Source organism: Engraulis encrasicolus, chromosome 22 (genome assembly GCF_034702125.1).
Source record: "Engraulis encrasicolus isolate BLACKSEA-1 chromosome 22, IST_EnEncr_1.0, whole genome shotgun sequence".
In the NCBI taxonomy this organism is placed as follows: Eukaryota; Metazoa; Chordata; class Actinopteri; order Clupeiformes; family Engraulidae; genus Engraulis; species Engraulis encrasicolus.
In genome coordinates, this window is record NC_085878.1 from 37,097,435 (window position 1) to 37,118,988 (window position 21,554).

Below are 21,554 nucleotides of genomic sequence, written 5' to 3' on the forward strand. Positions count from 1 at the left end.
TTTGGTTAAGAGCAGATGATGTCATGTGCTCTTCACCTGGGAAGAGAAGAGAAGAGAAGAGAAGAGAAGAGAAGAGAAGAGAAGAGGAGAGAAGAGGGGAGGAGAAGAGAAGAGAAGAGAAGAGAAGAGAAGAGAAGAGAAGAGAAGAGAAGAGAAGAGAAGAGAAGAGAAGAGAAGAGAAGAGAAGAGAAGAGAAGAGAAGAGAAGAGGAGAGGAGAGGGGAGGAGAGAAGAGAAGAGAAGAGAAGAGAAGAGAAGAGAAGAGAAGAGAAGAGAAGAGAAGAGAAGAGAAGAGAAGAGAAGAGAAGAAAAGAGGGGAGAGGGCTGGCTTAGGTGGCGGCTGGGCCAGGGGCAGGATGTGTTCCATCATGTTTACATCAGCAAAGTGGACTCTCTGCATGAGGCCGACGCAGACGCTTCCTCTTCTTCTCACCCTCAGCCACCAGCACCAGGCAAACAAAGAAAGGATGTGCCACACACACACACCACACACACACACACACACACACACACACACACACACACACACACACACACACACACACACACACACACACACACACACACACACACACACACACACACACACACACACTCATGTGGTGTGGCAGTGGTGGTGGAGCTTACTTGGACATGTCATAATGTGTGCGTGCGTGCGAACGTGCATGCATCTGTGTTTGTGTGTGTGAGAGAGAGAGAGAGAGAAAGAAAGAGAGAGAGAGAGAGAGAGAGAGAGAGAGTGTGTGTGTGTGTGTGTGTGTGTGTGTGTGTGTGTGTGTGTGTGTGTGTGTGTGTGTGTGTGTGTGTGTGTGTGTGTGTGTGTGTGTGCATGTGTGCGTGTCCACGTGCCGTGCACGCACGGGTGTGTGTTGGTGTGTGTGACTCAAAAGACCCCTATTTCCCTGAGCGAAAAAAAAACCCCTGAACAGCAGATCTTAACTCTGTGACAGATGATACTCTTTTGAATCTTCTCCCAGCATCCGTCTGCAGTGCACACATACGTACGGCACGTCTCCAGTGTGGCAACAATCTGCTTAGCACTGATAGCAAACAGACTGAGACCGGAGAGGATACTGGAGACAGAGCAGCCGTGGGTTTGGAGAGCATATCTCACCCATCACCGAATTAAAGCACCACCGGGGCGGCAAACATCTGGAGGGGATCAGCGGTGCCGTAAATCTTACCGAACAAAAGGAACGCAATAAAAAAAAGGAAAAAGTCTCACCCATTTCGCAGAGCCCCCGTCAACTTTATTGTCTCACTGACACCATCCATTTAGCCAAATGTGGTGGTTACAGCCAAAGGCATGTACTAGTGTTTTTTTTTTTAATCTCAACGAGGAAGGAAAAGAAAGCTGCTTAAGATCACATCTCCTCTGCACTCATTAGAAGTGATAGTGGTCTACAGTAGGTGTGTGTTCCGTTTTAAAAGCCAACGGGGTCATCCAAGGGGAACTCACCTTTTCTTAAGGGAGCGGTTCAAAGACTCGGTTCTCTCTGTAATCTAAGGAGAGAGAGAGAGAGAGAGAGAGAGAGAGAGAGAGAGAGAGAGAGAGAGAGAGAGAGAGAGAGAGAGAGAGAGAGAGAGAGAGAGAACACACATTGGATTCATTGTGTCTGACCACCGTTTGGCTTGTGTACACAACAGGGCTGGACTGGGGGAGAAATAGGGACTGGGCACTTTTGCCTTAAAGGGCCCCCTCGTAATTAGCAACACAGAACTGACTTACCAGTGGGCCCCGCACCCTCGTGGGCTGCTATTTTCAGAAATGTAAAAAAAATATATAATGTATATATTAATAATTGCCTGCTATGCCAGATAGCCAGTCCAGCCCTGGCACACAATACCTGGTGGAAACAGGCTCAATGCTTTACAACTGATCACATGGTTCTGTTTGTCTCAGAGTAGATAGATGTCAGTAACGGGCCAACATAAACACAAGTGTTTATCTCAGTCACTTAGCGTCCCTCGGAGAGTAAACATATTTGTCAGTGCTAAACAATACCCGTGATCATCCACGTCTACAGATCAATTTTCTACTCTACAATTTATGGACTGAAGGGACCCAGAGGCACATTCAAAGCGGCACAAACAGAGCTGACAGGAACTCGTCGCAGACACATTGAGGCAGGTTTGAATCTTTCCCATTTTTCCACAAGACAAAGAGACCCAAAGGCACATTATAGTGACCAACTCACCGAGCACGCACTCTCTGTGGTCACCCTCTCCTCACACTCATTCTGAAATTACACAGAAGCCAGAAGCACATTGACAGCAGGTACAGTACAGCTCACCAAAAGCACAAAAAGGCAGAAGCTTGCTGCAGACACGAATGCAACAGAAGCAGAAGCAACATATTGCTGAATCAGAAAAGAAAATGGCAAAATTGCAAAATGTAGCTATGATTAGTTATGGTGGTGGACATAAGATTTGGATCGATGGATCGATTTCAGATGGACTGCAAAAGATTGGTGAACAACTCTTACTTTATACGCCCATTTGAATGGCGACGAGGGCACAGAAAGCACATGCAGTGGAAACCTGATACAGTTCTGTTTGGTAATGTCCTGATGATGTGAGGAAAACAGAGGATATGTCAACATGCAAGCCAATAGAGGAAGTAGCAGATAAGCGGGCTGTGACAAGAAAGAGGACAGCTGCTTCTCACAACAGGTACAGTACAACACACAAGGAGCATGCATACAAGGCCAAACACAGAATAACCACCTCAACACCACACCGATATTACGGCATTATCCAACTTACTGGATAGAACAGAATAAGTAGCTTCTGAATGCATGACACGTGGAAAAAAGACAAAGCATAAATGGCAGCAGTGACGATAGGGCATAAGCAAATTTTAGTGTCATGGCATGCCAGCATACAAACTGTTGTGTGAAATCAACACATACGTACAGCATGTATGTCTATCCGCACTGTGTATATATTTTTAGTTGTTTATTTCCAGAATTCATGCAGCCCATTCAGAAATGTTATAATTTCCATGAATACTTAACACCAGCATCAAATTCTAAGCATTCATTATGACTGGAAAAATTGCACTTGTCATGCAGGAAAAGGGGGATCTTCTCCATGGTCCGCCATTTAGAATTTCCAGAAATAAACATTAGCTGTAAAAATCACTATACTTCGGTCATTCTAGTAAATACTAGTTTATCAGTTAATAAATATTCATGTTGCAATACCTACTACTCTGGCCAGTGGCCACCATCCTACATAGTGCACCTTTAAAGGGACACTGTGCAGGAAATGGTCAAAAAAGGTACTGCAACTATGCTGCTCGTTGAAACTGGGATGGCTATCACCAAATTTGATATTTACATGAAAGTTTACTAAGTAATAAACAAATATTTTCTAGTATTGTCTAAGTAGAGTCATTTTTGCAGCTAAAAATGGCTATTTTTGGAAATTCAAAATGGCAGACCATGGAGAAGATCCCCCTTTTCATGTATGAAAAGTGCCATTTTTCCAGTCATAATGAATACTTAGAATTTGATGGTGCTGGTAAGCATTCATGAAAAAGGTAACATTAGTGAATGGGCAGCATGAATTCTGGAAATAAACAACTAAAAATCTCACACAGTGCACCTTTAAAGGTAGGCCACAGGAGAGAGGTGTGATTATGTACCTTGAAGGAGGGGCTCTTGGGGCTGAGGGGGCTGAAGGGCTCCTCCTCAGCACTGGAGGTGCTCAGACGCTTCATCCTTTTCTCTGTGGCCTCCATTCTCCTCCTCTCAATATCATCCCTCATTCTCTGCCTCTCCTCCTAAGAAACAAACCCCCATAAAACAGCCCCAAGCATATAGCAGATTTATTATATCCTGAAATCTGGATAGCAATACCATGTGAGCGCAGTAGTAGGTAACTAATAAGCGTATGGGTTGAATGCCAATAGTAGCCTACCACAAGTGTAAAAGTTGAGCTTTTGATGTGTGTTATTTTAATAGTGACACATACTGTACATCAACTTTATGTCATCCTCGCTTTTTTAGGGTGCCTGGCATACCGGTAATACCATTTCTCTATACAAAATCATGCTAGACGTCTGAATGTTAGGATGTACAAAGCAGTAATCCAAGTAAACACACAAATAAACACTACCTGCGTGCAATCAAACTGAGTTTCTGGATTTTAGAATGTGTAAACCAGAAACCCAAACAAAATCGCATGAATAAACATCATAGACCTTCATGAGGCATCTTCTCCTGTAAACATCATATTGCACTGTTTGTAGCCTATGTCGCCTGAAGAGAGCGTGGTGTAAACATTTCTCTCTATTTTTTTTTTGTTGCAGGATTGCAAAGTTTTCAGCCCTGAATACGGCTAAATGCATTTTTTTGCAGTATGTCGTTCTTTTCATTTCCATAACACTGCATTTACCACACTAATGCAGCAGTGATTCTGTAGCTGACATACAGTAAAAATGTAGCTTTCGTAGCTTACTACTATTACTACTACAGATGTTTCCTTATAACGGTCCCACTACTGTACCTCCTCTCTGGCCTGCCTGTCCTGCTCGTCCTCCTCGCGCCTCCTGTCCTCCTGATCGCGGGTGCGGCGGCGCTCCTCCCGTCTCCTGTTCAGCTCCTCCAGCTCCTCCTGGGCGTCGGCTCCTCGCTGCCGCAGCTCCTCAATCTCCTGCTGCTCCTTCTGCTGGTGGCTCAGCCGGATGCTCTGCAGCTTGGCGTCGCGCTCCTGCATGGCCTCCTGCACCTCCTCTTCCTCCGCCAGGCTCTCGGCCCTGCACCAGCCAGGGACACAAGATGGTACATATGAAGTGCTCTTTCCAAAGCGCTATATCCACCATTTTTGACTTTTTGCATTTTAATATTGGAATTGACTGATAAGTAGTCCTATCATCTATGTGTGAATTCTTGCCATTCAAATGTTTTGAGAACATGCTTTTTAAACCTCTATAAAATGCATTTTGTAATGCAATTCAATGGAATGCCCAATACAAAAATGTACATTTCCCAACATTCTATTAAATGGATATATCTCATTTTGGATAAGAGCTCTTCATATAGCTTTTTACAACTTCTTAGAAGCATATTTTACACTACATTACATTAGGTAACATTCCATTACATTGCACATTTTTTTTTAATCCAAAGCATATTCTCATCTGCCAGGCTCTCAGCCCTGTGCCAGTCAAGTATAAATACATAGGAATAAGTCCATTCATATTGCTTATTTTAAAAACAAATATTACAACGCATTAGACTTGGCTATCCAAAGCAACTTCTAACAATGGACACACTGTAAACCGAGCACACAAGTAGGTAGCCGACATAAGTTGGTACATACATGTACATTATATGGCTACAATATATTAATGCACATTGCATTACACTGGCAGATGTTTCATCCAAAGCAACTCCTCCTCCACCATGCTCTACACCCTGTGCCCTGCACATGGACTCAAGTCACTACATATTGCCTTGAATTTATGAGGAACATCTATTACATTGCACTACACTGCATTGCATCACATATGGCATCACATATGGCAGATATGGCTTTGTGGCATGTAAATATAGAGACAAAACAAATAGATTTTTTGTAGGCAGACATTTTACAATGCAATACATTAGGCTACATTACATTGTATTAGACTTGGCAAATGTAGGCTATATCATGACTTTAGAGTTATGTATATCATAACTTTCAAGGAACGATAATAAAGTTATGCAACTAATACAGTGTTTGAGTTGATTCCCATAGGCCTATGAATTCACTTTTACATCTGAATAAAATGAGCAATTATTAAATTAGTCCTTGCAATCAGTGCTTATTTAAGTTCAGTGTAACCCCAAGCTAGGTGCGCCTATGTATACTTTAGAATGAAGAATGATCTTCATGAGGCTACTCATACAAAATGCAGTCCAGCCCCAATCAGGGTGCTATAACACTGAAAGACGGACATTGGTGCAAATTTAATGAGTTTCTTTTGTTCTGTACTACAAAGCCATAGTTCCTTTTCGGTGAGCCATAAAACCATAACATTGGCAGGTGACTTCACAGGCTACCTGATGTCAATGTGGCAGAAATAATCTAATACCCAGCTGTTCATTACTCAATCTGCTTTTACTGGGCCGAGTATGCAGAGATGTTTTCCAACAACAACAATGTTTTTCCAGTTCAAACCAGCTGTAACTGTGAATTACCTGACTCTGAAGTAGCTAGATGAAGATGATCGCCTTCTCTCTGCCATGACTGAGTTTGAAATTCTAGGTTCCTGTTCGGTTAAAAGTGAGCTAAACTGAACTCAGGAAGGGGAAGTTGTGAAATTAACCTTTTTGCTCTGTGTATGTCTCAATATATGTAAACTCTGAATGGTCACTTAGTAGTGCATTCTGTTCATATCTCTGGTGTTTACTATATGTTTGCTTGTGCATCTAAATCTTTGGCGCACTCGATAACACAAATATTGGACCATCTATGGTATCTATGGTGCTTCTGATTACGTAATGGACTATGAACACTGACTTCCGAACACTGTTTACCATGTTTGAGCAAAAATGAGTCTGTTGAAATTGTTATGACGCCAGATGTTAATGCATAATTGATGGCTTCAATGTATGAGATCTGTGTCCATTTCAGCATCTAATGGCCACTTACCGTGGTGTAACTTTAGATATGGTTGTGTATGATGTCACGTCCCCTCCATCTGTCAGTCCATTGACATGCTTCACTTCCTGCTGCAGGACAAGCTTGGATGTGTACGAAATTTTCAGTGGCTTTTTGCGTTCCTCTCCCTACGAGAAGGAATTTCATTGTTTTAAGATTAAGATAAGATAAGGTAAGATGTGTGGACATGAGAAGGTGTGATTTACAATGGACAAACAAAAAATTAGACAAGACTTGGGTACTACAGAGGGAACACAAAGAAAGAAACACGTAGACATAAATGGATACACATGGTCTAGTTTGCCAACAAGCATAGCCCAACAGCAGACAGTCATTGTATAGTGCACACCACCCTCCCTCTTGACCCTGTCACCATCAGTAATACTGCTACCCCTTGGTAGCAGTATTATGCTACCCCTTGGATAACTGCTACCCCTTACTATAAGTGAGAAGAGGAGTCTCAGTAACTCTGCATATCTTTTTGGGCAATCATTTAAAACACTGACCTGCACTTTGCACTCTGCTCCCATTTTCCTGACGTCCACCTGATGATGTGTCTGCTTTTTGGCCTCTGCCTCTGCTCCTCCTCTCCCCCACTTCTCTCTATCCCAGTCCTTGTGTTTCGTCGTCGGCGCTCTCTCCTTGGCCTCCTCTTGGTCTGTTTGCTTTCTCCAGCCCCATCCCCCCTCTTCCTCCTCCTGCTGCTGCTGATTATCTCCATTCTGATACGATCTGTAGCCAGACGTCAGGATGGAGACGCTGGTGCTGCTGGACTGCCTGGTCACGCCGTTGAGTCTAGAGCTGGTGCTGGTGCTGGAGCTGGAGCTGGGGCTGGGGCTTGGGCAAGGACTGGGGTTGGTGCTGGTCTCCTCCGCATTGGGGGCCTGCTCCTCCATGCGCTTCTGCCGACGCTTCTCCAGCCTCTGGGTCCAATCGCTGAAGCCCTCGTCCTCCTCCACAGCCGAGTGACTCACCGGCTTGAACTCGCTGTCACAGCTGGAACATAAGAACATGAGACAGGTTTGCTGGGTTAAAACACAACACTTGAGAGTGTGGCCATAGCGTTTATTGAGAGAGATCGTATGGTCAAACCGTTGCTCAATCAGTTTTAAAGCCAACACGGAATTCAGAGGCGCATCTTGTCACCAGGCAAGGCAGGCAGCCGCTTGGGGCCCCAAGCCCTTAGATAGTGAATAACAGCCCACACCTTACCACTGTAGTGGCGATTTTGGTTCAAATGTTCATTCTTTTGCATTTTTGCTTGGGGCCCCATCTGATCCTAGAATCGCCTCTGACGGCATTGTTACTCTGCATGTGTCAGGGTTGCCAATGTGACAACACACAACCAAGTGTGCATATGTGAACATTTTAATTTGTTCAATAACAACGCGCTTGTTGGGAAACTACAGTACTGGCATTAGCTTCTTCCCTTTCTTTGCTTTTTTATCTTCCACACACCGCGCTCTTCCGTCTTGTTGGTGCGTCTCTGAAGTAATCTAGTAGTAGGGAATGGGTCGCACTCAAATTTTCTTCTTTCTTGTGGTTTTTATTTTATTTTAACTTAGCAGGGACTGACATGACCATCATGATCATGTCAGTCCCTGCTAAGTTAAAATAAAATAAAAAACACAAGAAAGAAGAAAATTTGAGTGCGATCCATTCCCTACTACTTTCTTTGCTTTTTGAAAAGTCACTCTCTCTTTGTGCAAAATGGCAACAAGAAAAACTACTGCTGACTGGATCACCACAATAACTTTAAGCAAAACCAGCACTAGTGTGAGGTACAGACAGACAACATGGAGTTTAAATAATGGACCAGAGCACAGAGAGAAACAGAGCCCTAATGTGTGCACTACAGAGACAGACGACGTGGTGTTTTAAAATGGGAGAGCGCAGAGACAAAGACAGGCCCCTGCGGGCGTGAAGGTCAGCCGGCAGACGTGCTGTGATCAGACGCCTGTCCCACTGTGCCCAACAAAGCGACACCTGTGCGACTCAGCATGGAGCGCCGCCCGCTGGGGCACTGTTTACTTTAACCGAAAAGGGGGGCTGTGCCTGCCATGCCACACAGACGTCAGCCATGCCACAGGCCAACAACAGGTGTGTGCCAGACCCAGAGGGACTGGGGACACCATGGCAACAGGCTGGGTGAACATGGAAATACACACAACACCAAGAGGGGGGGGGGAAATGTGTTTCCTGTTTTATGCCAGTTTTATCCCTGTAAAAAAAAAATAGTTTGCAGAGTGGTGTTGTCCGTGGAGACCCATAGCCACACTAGAACTCTTTGTGCTGCTTCTCATTCCCATTGTCTACTGTATCTTCCCTCGCGCATTACAAAAAATACCCCCTCCGCTATATTAAAAAAAAAAACAAATACTTTTGGATGCGTAACAAAGACGAGGCTGCTCTGCTGCAGCTGCAAATGTGGCCACAGATTCAGGCCAAATATATTTTGCTTTCTAGCCATCCGCGGATCATTAGCCGGTTATTACCTCAACAACAGACGGTTTTATTCTGCGCTCACAACAAACAGTCAGCAAATGAGTCATTCAGGGAAAATTGGCCAACTCTTTGTCTTATTATTCTTCACGATACACGTGCAAAACCACAAAAACAGATCGTTTTATAATTGTTATCTTACAGATGCTCTAATTAAACGCGCATGCACACACGCACGCACGCATGCACACACACACACACACACACACACACACACACACACACACACACACACACACACACACACACACACACACACACACACACACACACACACACACACGCACGCACGCACACACACACACACACACACACACACACACACACACACACACATCCCGCATAGCCTGAGTGGTGTATTGTCACAGGAGTGCCAGGGAAAACAATATGCATGCTTCATTAAGATTATTCCACTGCAGGAGCTAGCCTTGCAGCATAAGCACACCATCCCTCATCCTGTGGGATATGGTCAGCACAACTGACATCTGACAAAGCCTGACTAAACAATAAGCCATTACATGGCTTCACTATCCTCAGTCTTCTGAAAGTGAAGGGTGCATCCCGAATAAAAGTAATACAGGAGCCAGCTGTAGTATTATGGTAGATAAGGTGAAAGTGATCTTCAGTGGGAATGCTCTGAGATTATATTAGTAATTAATTAAAAAGTAACAAAGACAGCACTTCGATCCTCCAATTCACTGAGTCAGAGTGTGGTCACAATGACGTGACATTGCGTAGCCATGAGCACTGCCATTTTAACAAGGGGAACATAGCAGATATACATAGCAGATATGTGAGAAGTAATGTAGGATTTAAGTTTCACACTTCACACATACAGTATCCAGATATTTTTAAATGTGGACTGTTTTTATCCATTTACGTGTAAATGCGACATGTGGATAAAAAATTAAAAAAACTCCACAGAGACAGGTGCATTTTATCCCCCTAAATGGGATATTTTTAAAACCAGAGATTTTAATACACATCCTAAAACTCTGTTTACGTGTAAACGAGAGGCCAAAACCAATGGGTTCTCAAAAAATATATCCATGTAGGTGTAAACGGCTTCTAAGTGAAAGGGATCTCCCTCAAGCCTTTGTTTTCCTCAGCGCCTGCCGTGAGCGGAGACACCAGCTGAAGACCAAACACTCATCATGTGCTGTTAAGGAGGAGGGGAAGTGAATAGAAGTTGAAAGTGCTCAAAGGCTGGTGTAATTACTAGGAGTAAACAATTTGGGTCCATTAAGTTAATGTTTAAAAGGATCCACCTGTTTCCGCTATTAAATGAAGCCTATGAAAGACTTTTGTGTTGACTTGAGAGGTGTTCACTTTTGACATTTTGAAGCAGAGGTTACAAAATGACCCGCTGTGACGGCAATGAGTGTTCACTTTTCCGTTTACTCACATACTTCATTTAATCCTAGTTTGGATTACTTGCATAATCACCCCTGTGACCCAAACAAGACTTGAGAAACACGGACGATATCAGGTGCTGATAAAATGGCTCTTAAATTTCCTACAAATTTTCTCATCAAGGCAAAGAGAAGAGAGGGTGTAGGCCACAAGGCTTGCCAAGACCTGGGATATTGTGATTCAACATGATCTCCAAAAATTCCGTGCTCCTGGACACGGATGTTAAGGACACAAAATCCGTGTCCAGGAGCACGGATTTTGCCAAAATTCTGTGCTCCTGGACACGGAATTGTTTTCCGTGCTCCTGGACACGGAATTGTTTGAAGTGCTTTCTATAGGCTATTTCCACAGTCTTGTGTTTTCTCAGGATTTTTCGAATTTCAAATATTTTGTCTCAATTTTTTTTTTTCTTACTGACAGGTTAGGGTTAGGGATTGTTTTGGTCTGGGCACAGCTAGTTTTCTTTCATTCATTATATGAGTTTGATAGCCTAGCAAACAACTGGAAAAGGTATTTCTCAAAAATATGTCTTTAATGACAGGTTAAGTTTAGGGAATGTTTTGGTCAGGGCACAACTTAAATTGCTATAGCATTATTTTGTTTAGGATTAGAATTTGGTATGTATTTTCTAATGATAGAGTTAGCACAGTGCTGTGGTAATAGCCTATAGAAAGCTCTTCCGTGTGCCCATCACGGAAAACAATTCCGTGTCCAGGAGCACGGAAAACAATTCCGTGTCCAGGAGCATGGAATTTTGGCAAAATCCGTGCTCCTGGACACGGATTTTGTGTCCTTAACATCCGTGTCCAGGAGCACAGAATTTTTGGAGATCAGGCTGTGTGATTCAACAACAAACACGTTTTTCAGTTCATCAGTCTGTTTTGGATATATTTTAAACAAAATGTGTTAAGTTGTAAGCAACTGGACTTCTTTGAGTTTGAAGATGTTTCGCTATTCTTTCCAAGAAAGCTTCTTCAGTTCTGGCTGTTGTGAGGAGTACTACTACTGAGTAACATGATGGGTTTACATACTATGCGTGTATGTTTATGTATGTGTGTACCGTATATTCTATGCACTCAAATAAGATGAACAGTTGCTTACAGCTGAACTCTTTGGATAACATGACCTGGATGAATGAGAATCTTCACAGTGTTAAAAAATATGTTTTCCTATAAACATTATCGGATACTTACACGTCATCTTCCAGCGTGTATCCAGCACTGTGCTGGCTGTCTGCGGACCCCGCTGAGCCGTTCTGGGCCCTGACCTTCTCCCTGGCCCGCCGCCTCCTCTCCCGCTCAATCTCCTCCGCATCCTCGATGCTCCTTTGGGCCGTCACCCTGGTGGAGAAGAGGAACAGATGGAACCATTAGCTCTCCAGGGGTGAGTTTCTCAAAAGGGAAGTTGTTAGCCTGTTAGCAACTTCGGTAGTTGCCAATGGGAAAATGCATTGAAAGCAACGAAGTAGCTAATGTAGTAAGCGACTTTGGTTTCGAGAAATTCACCCCAGACTTGTTTGGATGGAGATGTTCGACGGGCCCTTGAAGAGTAGTGACCACACATACGTACATCTGCAAAACGAATCAGATCTTTCAAATGCTCTAATGCTCGGAATGCATCTTGTATGACCTTTGGAGTAAACAATGTATCTCAAGTACTTTCTCTTTTTTTGTATTGTAAGAATTAAGATATAGCCTACAGTAGATTGGACATACACTAGAAGTACACAAACAAATATAAAATACATTTTGTAAAAACTCCAATCCAATCCTTTCTCTAAACTCAAGGTGCCTGTCTATTCACTGTATGTCTATTCCACCTTTTCCAAACTACTCCTGCCAAACAGCCATGCCAGCCCTGCCTTTGCAACATACACAACATGGACACGCACTAGATGTAGTATATGGCTGAACCCCGGTGTCAGCAGCACAGCAAATCTTGCAGCCGAGTGGCCCCTGCCGTGTTATCACATGTGAAAAGATCACCGTGTGTCACGCAGCTATGGCGGGCCAAGAAATACGGGTGATGTCAAAGTGCATCTACATGGCTGTCTCAAGACGAGGACACGGAGAGACTCCTGTAACACTTGAGGACTTCTATATTTAGGCGGGCATACTTGGGGTGGGGTGGGGTGGGGTGGGGTGGGGTGCAACGCTAAAGTATCATTTATGTGTTTGGGGGTTGCAGCAGTCAAACAACTTTATGTTCTGCTGACACAGGGGCCAGTAAATCACCAGTCTACCTTTCAACAGGAGAAGACGAGCCAGATCAACGGTGCTTTAATGGGCTCAAGTCACATTAGGTGACGCGTGATGGGTGCCACCTCATATCCTCCACACTGTGTTTTGCTGCTGATTTGTTTGTTGTTACACTGTGCACCGCTGCAGTTTAAAAAATAGTGAACAGAGTGGTTTTGTTAGAATCATTTGTTCAAGCATTGTGAAATCCTCCAATTGGGGTCATATTGTATGAAGAAATCCGCCCAACAGCTAAAACACAGAAACATACTGTAGTGAGAGCATGCAACAGGGTGTAAGGCGGTGTAAAGTGTGAGAGCTCTCTGTGGGCCCAGTGTGTCATGTTACAGCTGCTATTTATCACACATCTGCTCGTGATGTTTGTGGATCGAGTTTCTCCTCCAAGCTGCAGGCAGGCTTGCTTGGCTTTTCAGTGTTTCTTCCCCATTTTTTTTTTTTTACCAGGGTGACACTGACGATAATAAACACCTCTCTGATTCTTCTTTCTCTTCTTTGTTTATTATTGTTGTTTTTCCTTTTTTTTTTGCTCCAGCTCCACACGGCTGAACTTCTGTCCAAGTTACCAGCGCTTCACATTCTACGCACTGTTCATCTCTTTTTCCTGCACTCCTTCCACTGCATTAGCTCATTGCCTTGGCTACGCCAGCACATGTTTGAAAAAAAAGAAAGAAAAGAAAAGAAAAGAAAAGGAAAGGGAAAAAAATGAGCAAGGAGCCTTCAGTCACAGAGGCAAGCGAAGCAGCAGTGGTTTGTAGCAGGACTGGACTGGCCATCTGTCATAGCGGGCATTTCCAGGTGGGCCCTGCACCCTCCTGGGCCCCCATTTTTTTTATTTTTTACATTACTGAAAATAGGGGCCAACGAGGGTGCGGGGCCCACCGGTGAGTCAGTTCTCCACCACTAATAATAATGAGGGGGGGGGGGGGGGGGGGGGGGGGGGGGGCTTAAATCCAAAAGTGCCCGGGCCCTATTTATCCCCAGTCTAGCCCTGGTTTGTAGCTAGGAGGCCAAGGGAGGGTTGTCAGATTTTGAGCTTTAGGGGTGGGTGGGTGTGTGGGGAGGGGGAGAGACGTCCCTTAGGCCAGGAAAGAGCTTGTGTCCTCTCCTGCTCTCTGACAAAGATATCACATTCACAGGAAACGACTCTGTGACTTCCTGTGAAGCGACACAGATGACCCATATATCATGGAAAGTACCTATAACTTTTCTGTTGTGTTTTGGCCAAATGGCTTCTCTGATAACAAAGTGATGACATTATTCGCCTTGACATATATCCACAACATAATTAAGATGGCAGTGGATGTGCAATTGATTGACTTTAATGCACCAGAATGCTAAACAGACGTTTCTTTTTAAACATCTGTGTAAATTAGAGAAAATTGTGGCCAAACACCCTCTCTCACCATGTAATTGCTTGGCAAAAAAGCAGAAAACTTTCCTCCAGAGCCTCATGAAAGTCAAAACAATTGTCCAAAACTTTTGCTTCAGAGACTTTTGGGAGTTTGACTAGATGAAGCAACAGCCCCCACAAAAAAACCTCGCCATCACTTCTTGCTTTTGGAATCTGTACAATAGATAGCTCGAACATGTTTGCTGGTCTGATAGTTCTTACTGACTTTATTGTCGAATATTAACCTCACTCTGAGGACCTGTGAGCAAAAATGGTCAGGCAGCTCTGGGGGAAAATGCGACTAAACACAATAGCATGACCGGGACCGAGGAGGAGGTGGCGTAGTTAAGTGCTCGACCGAGGTCCGGCTGGAAAATGTGATGGCGTGGCGACGTACGTGAGGGGTGGAACAGCCAGGGGGTGGAAGGCTGGAAGCTGACTGATGTCCAGGAACTGCTGGACAGGAAAATAGGTCAGCGCTCCCAACCTCCGGCTGAACGGGAGCAGAGCAGTGGCCATAAGCGGAGGCCGCCACCAGCGCCAGCGCAGCGCCTCCCACCAACCAACATCAGGTGCTTATTAAAACCCTTTAATCTCTATACGCCACTCGCCCTGTGACGCCCGCTCATTTCAGGGCCCAGTGTGAACTGATCGGCACGTCACCAAACCCTGAGTTATGGGTTATGAGGCCATTATAATCTTTGTTTTTTCTTTATGCATTCATTTGCCATGCTGACAACCTTCAATAGCTAAATGACTGGCCTGGATTACAGTTGCTCCCCCTCGGTGATGTTTAAATGCTGGGGCTAAATCCAAGGGAGGCTTAGGGCGAAAACAACCAGGCCTGTAATTGTCCTCAATAAACCAAATCGACAGACACAATGTCCTCCGTAAGCTCTGATGAAATCTCTGAGTGGTTACCACAGCTATGGGCAAAACTGTGGTTCGTTTCTCGTATCCACAATGATCCATCGGACCACTGCAGCGACGGGACTCACCAGAGGAGTGCTTCGGCAGAGTGAATTAAATTTAGATATTACGGGCAGGAAATTGAACCCATCTGTCCTGATCTTTCCCAATTAGCCTTAGCATTCATTCCCTTAGCATGTGGGCATTCGGGTCACAGCAGGAGTTTTTGAACGTCGCTGCCAGGAGGTGCTGTTGTGAAAATGTGTTTTGAGAACTCCCGAGTGCCTCTACACATTTATAACACTTTACGCTGTGTCACTGACAAAGATCAAGCCAAGAGGTTGTCCTCAAGGAGGAAATAACAAAGCCTCTTATTTTGTCAGACGCTGGCTTTGCACGGGCGTGATGACACCCAGACCCACCCCACCAGCCCCACCACGGTCAGCCACTGCCTTCCACCACCACCACCACCCTCCCCTCTCCTTTCCACACGGGTCTGGCTGGGCCGCTGTTACGAACGTGCAGTATGTCTCTATGTGGTGAGGCCTTGGCTTGATCTGATCGCCCTCATATTTTCCACTCCTGCCTGCGAGGAGGCAGCTGAACGTCTGTGACACAGATACAGAGGAGGGGGTGGGAGTCGGGTGAGGACTAGGAGCGGAGGGAAGGGAATGGACGGGAAGGGAAGGGAAGGGAAGGGAAGGGAAGGGAAGGGAAGGGAAGGGAAGGGAAGGGAAGGGAAGGGAAGGGAAGGAGGGCAGGCATGGGGAGAAGGAGGAGAGAAGAAGAGGAGGAGGAGGAGGAGGAGGAGAAGAGGAAGGAGAAGGAGGAGGAGGGGGCCTAAACCAGATGAGGTCATTGCCATTAGGGAGGTTTGAGCAATAAAAGAAACCATTGAAACACACTAAATATCATTTTCATGATGTCATAAAGCGACACACCAAGAGGCTTGCAAAGGAACCACAATTCATGTGGCTTAAGTCTGTGGGGCAAATCCATCCACTCCCAGGAATAATGGGGCCGATTCTGCTCAAAAGCTTTACTTAAACACACACACACACACACACACACACACACACACACACACACACACACACACACACACACACACACACACACACACACACACACACACACACACACACACACACACACACACACACACACACACACACACACACACAGAGCCACAGCTCCCTCCGCGACCTTTCATAATAACTCTGACCAAGCAGCCTGGATATTTTTATGAGCGCGTTTATGCCACCGCGATGCAGGTAATCACGCTCTCCCTGCGGAGCAGTGAATAAGAGGAGGCATTCAGCACATTAGAGTGTCATTAAGGAGACGTCACATAGAAGCTCTAACAAGCCCTTTTGTTTCTTTCGCTCGTGCTCTTTGACCTCAGCCCCTCAGGCTCTGATAAAGCACTGATAAAAAAGCCTTGCCTTTGAGTTGGAGTTTATCAGCAGGGTTTTTTTTCTGTCTTTTACTTTGACTTCTGCTACCGTCAGAGATCACCATATGTTTTCAACTTATGCAATTCCTGAAAAACATATGAAAAGTATGGAGAAAAAAGCGAATCATTTCTATTACTTTTGAAGTTGTTGTCGCTGCAGTACAGAAGCACATAAACTTCTGTACTGCAGCCTTCCTCCATCTAATCGCACTAAGTATGTATGTGGGAGTTAAGATGGGACAACTACACAGCATTGACCACAGATGGATTGCCTGGTGTAGGTTCAGCAGAGACGCATGTTGTGTTTTAGTGCATGTACTGTAGTGTATTGTTATTCATCTATGTCGTCTCTGTGAAAAGAGTTTCGTTGAAGTGAACTAGATTTCTTTTTTGAGCTTGAGAATGTTTTGCCTCTTCACCAAGAGGCTTCTTCAGGTCTAATCCTGATGTGAGAATCAGAAGTCATTTATCTCTGGAGAGCGGGCCTGTGGGCCAACCCCTTTAGCAGAGAGGTGTAGTGTAGCGGAGAGTGTCGAGAGGGAATCAAAGATCTCTGGTTTTAGCGAACTTCGCTTGACCAGGGTAGAATAACAGGGCTGAGAAGGTTAATACGGAACAACACCTTCCATGCCATGAACCAAAAGCACCCCTGTCTGCACGCTCGTGCACCACACTCGCATTCCACGTATTTGACATCACTGGGCCATTTCATTTTTAAAAGCTCGACAGGAGGGAGTGTGGTGCGAAGCCTTTACGAAGTGTTGATTTGAACCAGGGCCTTCTTGTAGCGATTAGCACAGAAAAGTGACTAATAGATCATAAAGCGCAAAGCCCTCTCAGGGGCCAACACCTTCGGAGCTGGCACCTTTCTGCAGACGGGCAGAGATCGGCCTGTGAGAGAGACCTGGCACCATCCCGCGGCAGGGGCTACTAGGGCTGTAACGATACACTCAACTCAAGATTCGGTTTGTATCACGATTTTTGACTGACGGTTCGATACACCCCACGATTTTTTTAAACTATTAATTTGAATCACCATCAACTTGTATCAAGTGGTTGTTCTCTGGACTGAAGGGTAACAGAACTTTGAAAGGGTGTATCACGATACTGCTTTCTTGCATCACGATACAGTATTGTGAGTCTGTGTATCACGATTTCTCGATTCGATACAATATCGTTACAGCCCTAGGGGCTACAGTAGAACATATTTCCTATACGGAAAGGGCTCAGGGCCTGGATTGGAGCACATTTTCCAAATTAAGGAGCCAGGGCTGCTGCCGCCCCTGTGGTTCTGAGGGAAGCTGTGCATCAGACGGTCCAACGATATCAATCACAGGATCCTGGGAATAAAACCTCGTGTCATGTATTCCCACTTTACCTGTGCCAATAACACGAGTGATTTAGCTAATCCGTCAATCTACCTGTCGGATTACCGGTGAGCGAGCCCATTAGAAACATGTGGTGGAGATGGTCAAATATGGCCGAAACATGTGCCAAGGTGTTTTACAGCACTTTACGAGGGTGTGATTGACACCTTTACCCAAAGTCTGAGGTGCCAGGTGGTAATGCACGACTCTTAGCGATAGCAGCTGCTCAGGCCTGAACTCAGAGACTCTGAGGAGGTGAACAAGGAAAATGCAGCGTCTCAGCAAGGGGTGCTCTTTCTACTGAAATATACGAGGGCCGCAGCACGAGCAAGACCACACACAGGCACACGTAGACACACGAACACAAACAAACACACACACCAAAAAACACATGCTCACACACAAACACACACTAGTCAAGCACAGAGTGTAGACAGGCTCACATGGCAAGAATGCTAGCTTTGGAGGGAGGTGTTTACAAATGATGTCATTTATGTTTCCCTCACTGAAGCAAAGCAAGACCAGCAAGATAAAGTTTTTGAGGTTTGACATTTTAAATTATTTGTTCAGAAAATAAATAAACAGTCTTCCTTCCCAAAAGTGACGCACAAATGTATTGCGGTTTAAATAATGAGACAGTTAAAACTTCAGAAGCACTGGCTCTGCTTCTGATCTATTGTCTTCAGCTATTTGTTTTCCATAGCAGTTTTTCATGTCATGATTTGCCATTTTATGATTTGTTTGTAATAAAAAAAAAACCTGCCTACCAAAACGGCAACAATGACAAATGATGATGAATTTTGTCCCTCTATGCAAACTGTAATTTCAAAAGACAGAAACATAGTGATGGGGGCCTCTGAACCCTGGCTGCTTCAAGGGTCATGGTTTACATTGCATCTCCATGACCTTTGGCCTTGCGTGTAGCGCAAGATGGAGACAGCTCAGGGGGGCCACCACAGCCTGATCAGCCCACCACCCCCACCGAGAGAGAAGAACCCTGAGGCAACACCAGCCCAGACAATCAGGCTGACACACAATCTTAAGACGATCAATCAGGCAGATACAGAGACAAAGCCTTGTACAGAGAGACACAGTCAATTCTGCAGACCCAATTTGACCCTTGAACATAACACTGGCTGTGTTGGGTGTTACTCTCTATCCCACATGGAACAGACACATACAGTACACCTCAAAGGTAACCACAAAAACAGTATTGGTGCTGTAGGGAGGAGAAAGAGGAAGAGGCCAGAGAGCAGATAGTTCCTCCTAAACAAAACCATTGTTCTTCTCCTGTGCTGCTTGGCAAACCTTCCACCACAACAGCAACTGTCCTACATGATGAAAGGCTGGGGTGATAATCTTCCTTAGGAAAAACAAGAGTAATCTCCCCGCTGGATCTAAATCAAACACCTCCAGATTAGGGTTAGAACAATGGGGCCCCCCAACACAAGGGGGCTGCTGCCCTCCTCCGCCTCCCCTGCTGACCCACATAGCTCCATAGTCTCCATAGCAGTCTCCAAGACACTCCCTGGCTCTCCATCCAATAACAACATGCTTTAAAGGGAGGGGAGACAGATGCTGAGGAGACAGACACTATAGTAATGTACATCCACTGGCATACTGACACCTATCACATGTCAGAGATGACATCGGTGAGGGAGACAGACACTATAGCAATGGACATCCACTGGCATTCTGACATCTCTCACATGTCAGAGATTGCTTCTTTTTTTTGGCCAGGGTATGTGACTACGTGTTGGAGGATATTCACATCGCCCTGCTACAACACACACACATGACATGGGATCATTTGTCTTCTATGGTGTCAGTCATGCCTCCCTCTCCCTCCTCTCTCACTGCCAGGAGCTAGTTACCTGTGCCTCTCTCGGGCTGAGTACAAAGAGAACAACATTTGGCTGTAAATACCACAGTTATTAACATATTAAAAAACACAGACACAAAAGAGCCTATGACCTTAATCCTAATGTGTGTGTGCGTGCGTGTGTGTGCGTGTGTGTGTGTGTGTGTGTGTGTGTGTGTGTGTGTGTGTGTGTGTGTGTGTGTGTGTGTGTGTGTGTGTGTGTGTGTGTGTGTGTGTGTGTGTGTGTGTGTGTGTGTTTGTGTTTAGCCTTACCTCAGCAGATTCTGTAGTCCTTGTTTGCTGGAGTTTCTCCTCAGGAGTGAAGTGGACATGGCTTCAGTTCAGTCTGTCTGTTTGTCTGTTTTGCCGGCTGCTGCTGCTGCTGCTGCTGCTGCTGCTGATCAAGTTGGATGAAAAACAAGGCTGATACGAAAAAAAAGAGGTCCAGCCCAGTGAATGCAGCCTTGAGTACACACACACACACTTGTGAAATGAAAGTCCCTATCAGCCCCGAGAACGCTGCCACTGAGAGGTGTGGGGTTTCCAGGAAGGATGTCTCTTTGTGATTCCCCTCTCTCTCTCTCTCTCTCTCTCTCTCTCTCTCTCTCTCTCTCTCTCTCTCTCTCTCTCTCTCTCTCTCTCTCTCTCTCTCGAACTCCAAAACACAGGGTTTCCTCTCCTCCTGTGTGTGTGTGCTGTGTTGCTGTGGCTTGGTTGGGGAATGGCTGGGCTTCTCTCCCTGAGCTCTCTCTTTACAGCCAGAGAGGCTTTAGTCACCACGCGTTTCCTCCTCCCTCTCAGCCTCCCTCCTCCTCCTCCTCCTCCTCCTACTCCACATCCCTCCTCCTCCTCCCTTTCACCCCTCCTCATCCCCCCTTTCCTCCACTTCTCTCTCTTAAGACCTGCATGTGGTTCTTATTGAGAGTTATGAAAGCCTGGCCCCTATTCCCCTCTGTGCCCCCCACCCACCAACCCCACCCCACCCCACCCATCCCAACCCCAATCCCCCCATTCCCCCCCTTTCTGCAATCGGCAGGACACTGGTGAGAGTCATGTGACTGATCCTCTGGGATCTGTAAGATGAAACCCACCCCAAGACTTTGCCATTTCGTTTACATCCACACAATACTTCACCAATAGGTTGTATTGTGGTTGTGTTTGCAAACACATGCACACAAACAGACACTCCTACACCACCATCCCCCTACACGTGCAGTGCGCACACACACACACACACAAACATGCACACACACACACACACACACACACACACACACACAGACACACACAGACACAGACACAGACACACACACACACACACAAACGCACACACACACACACACACACACACACACACACACACACACACACACACACACACACACACACACACACACACACACACACACACACACACACACACTTAACATTCACTTGATTGTTGTTGTTGTAAACAACGTTGTTGCAACTGGCAACCAGCACACCAAATGTCAGTATCCATTCCATGGTAAAGTACCAGATGTCTTTAAAATTCCTCACCTCTGTAGTAAACCAGATAGGACAGGATTGAGTCACTGCTGATATGAATCACTGTGACGAAAAAAAGTAAGGGCAGACAGTGGCAGAACAATTACACACAAGGCCCCAGGGCAAGACACTGAAGGGGCCCCCATACACAACCTCCTAGGTTACAATAGGGCCCCCACCACCAACACAGGAGGGCCCTGGGCCCCTGGGCAAAAGCCCTG

The 21,554-nt window shown here is 45.4% G+C and overlaps 1 protein-coding gene across 3 annotated transcripts in view; it reads right to left on the reverse strand.

Annotated features, from left to right (window-relative positions):
* The window catches only part of LOC134438931 (lymphocyte-specific protein 1-like), a 35,997-nt gene extending 15,444 nt beyond the window's left edge, over positions 1-20,553 (reverse strand). Inside the window, exons 1-8 of one of the 3 annotated variants that reach the window (XM_063188659.1) lie at positions 20,080-20,553; positions 11,759-11,905; positions 7,157-7,646; positions 6,642-6,778; positions 4,512-4,761; positions 3,649-3,786; positions 2,198-2,239; positions 1,459-1,502 (exon numbers count right to left, since the gene is read on the reverse strand). In XM_063188659.1, the coding sequence (XP_063044729.1) occupies positions 1,459-1,502; positions 2,198-2,239; positions 3,649-3,786; positions 4,512-4,761; positions 6,642-6,778; positions 7,157-7,646; positions 11,759-11,905; positions 20,080-20,138 (1,307 nt within the window). In that variant the 5' untranslated portion in view covers positions 20,139-20,553. The remainder of the gene's footprint in view (positions 1-1,458; positions 1,503-2,197; positions 2,240-3,648; positions 3,787-4,511; positions 4,762-6,641; positions 6,779-7,156; positions 7,647-11,758; positions 11,906-20,079) is intronic. The other 2 variants (XM_063188658.1, XM_063188660.1) reach the window with 2 other exon arrangements.
* Between the last annotated feature and the right edge of the window lie 1,001 nt (positions 20,554-21,554).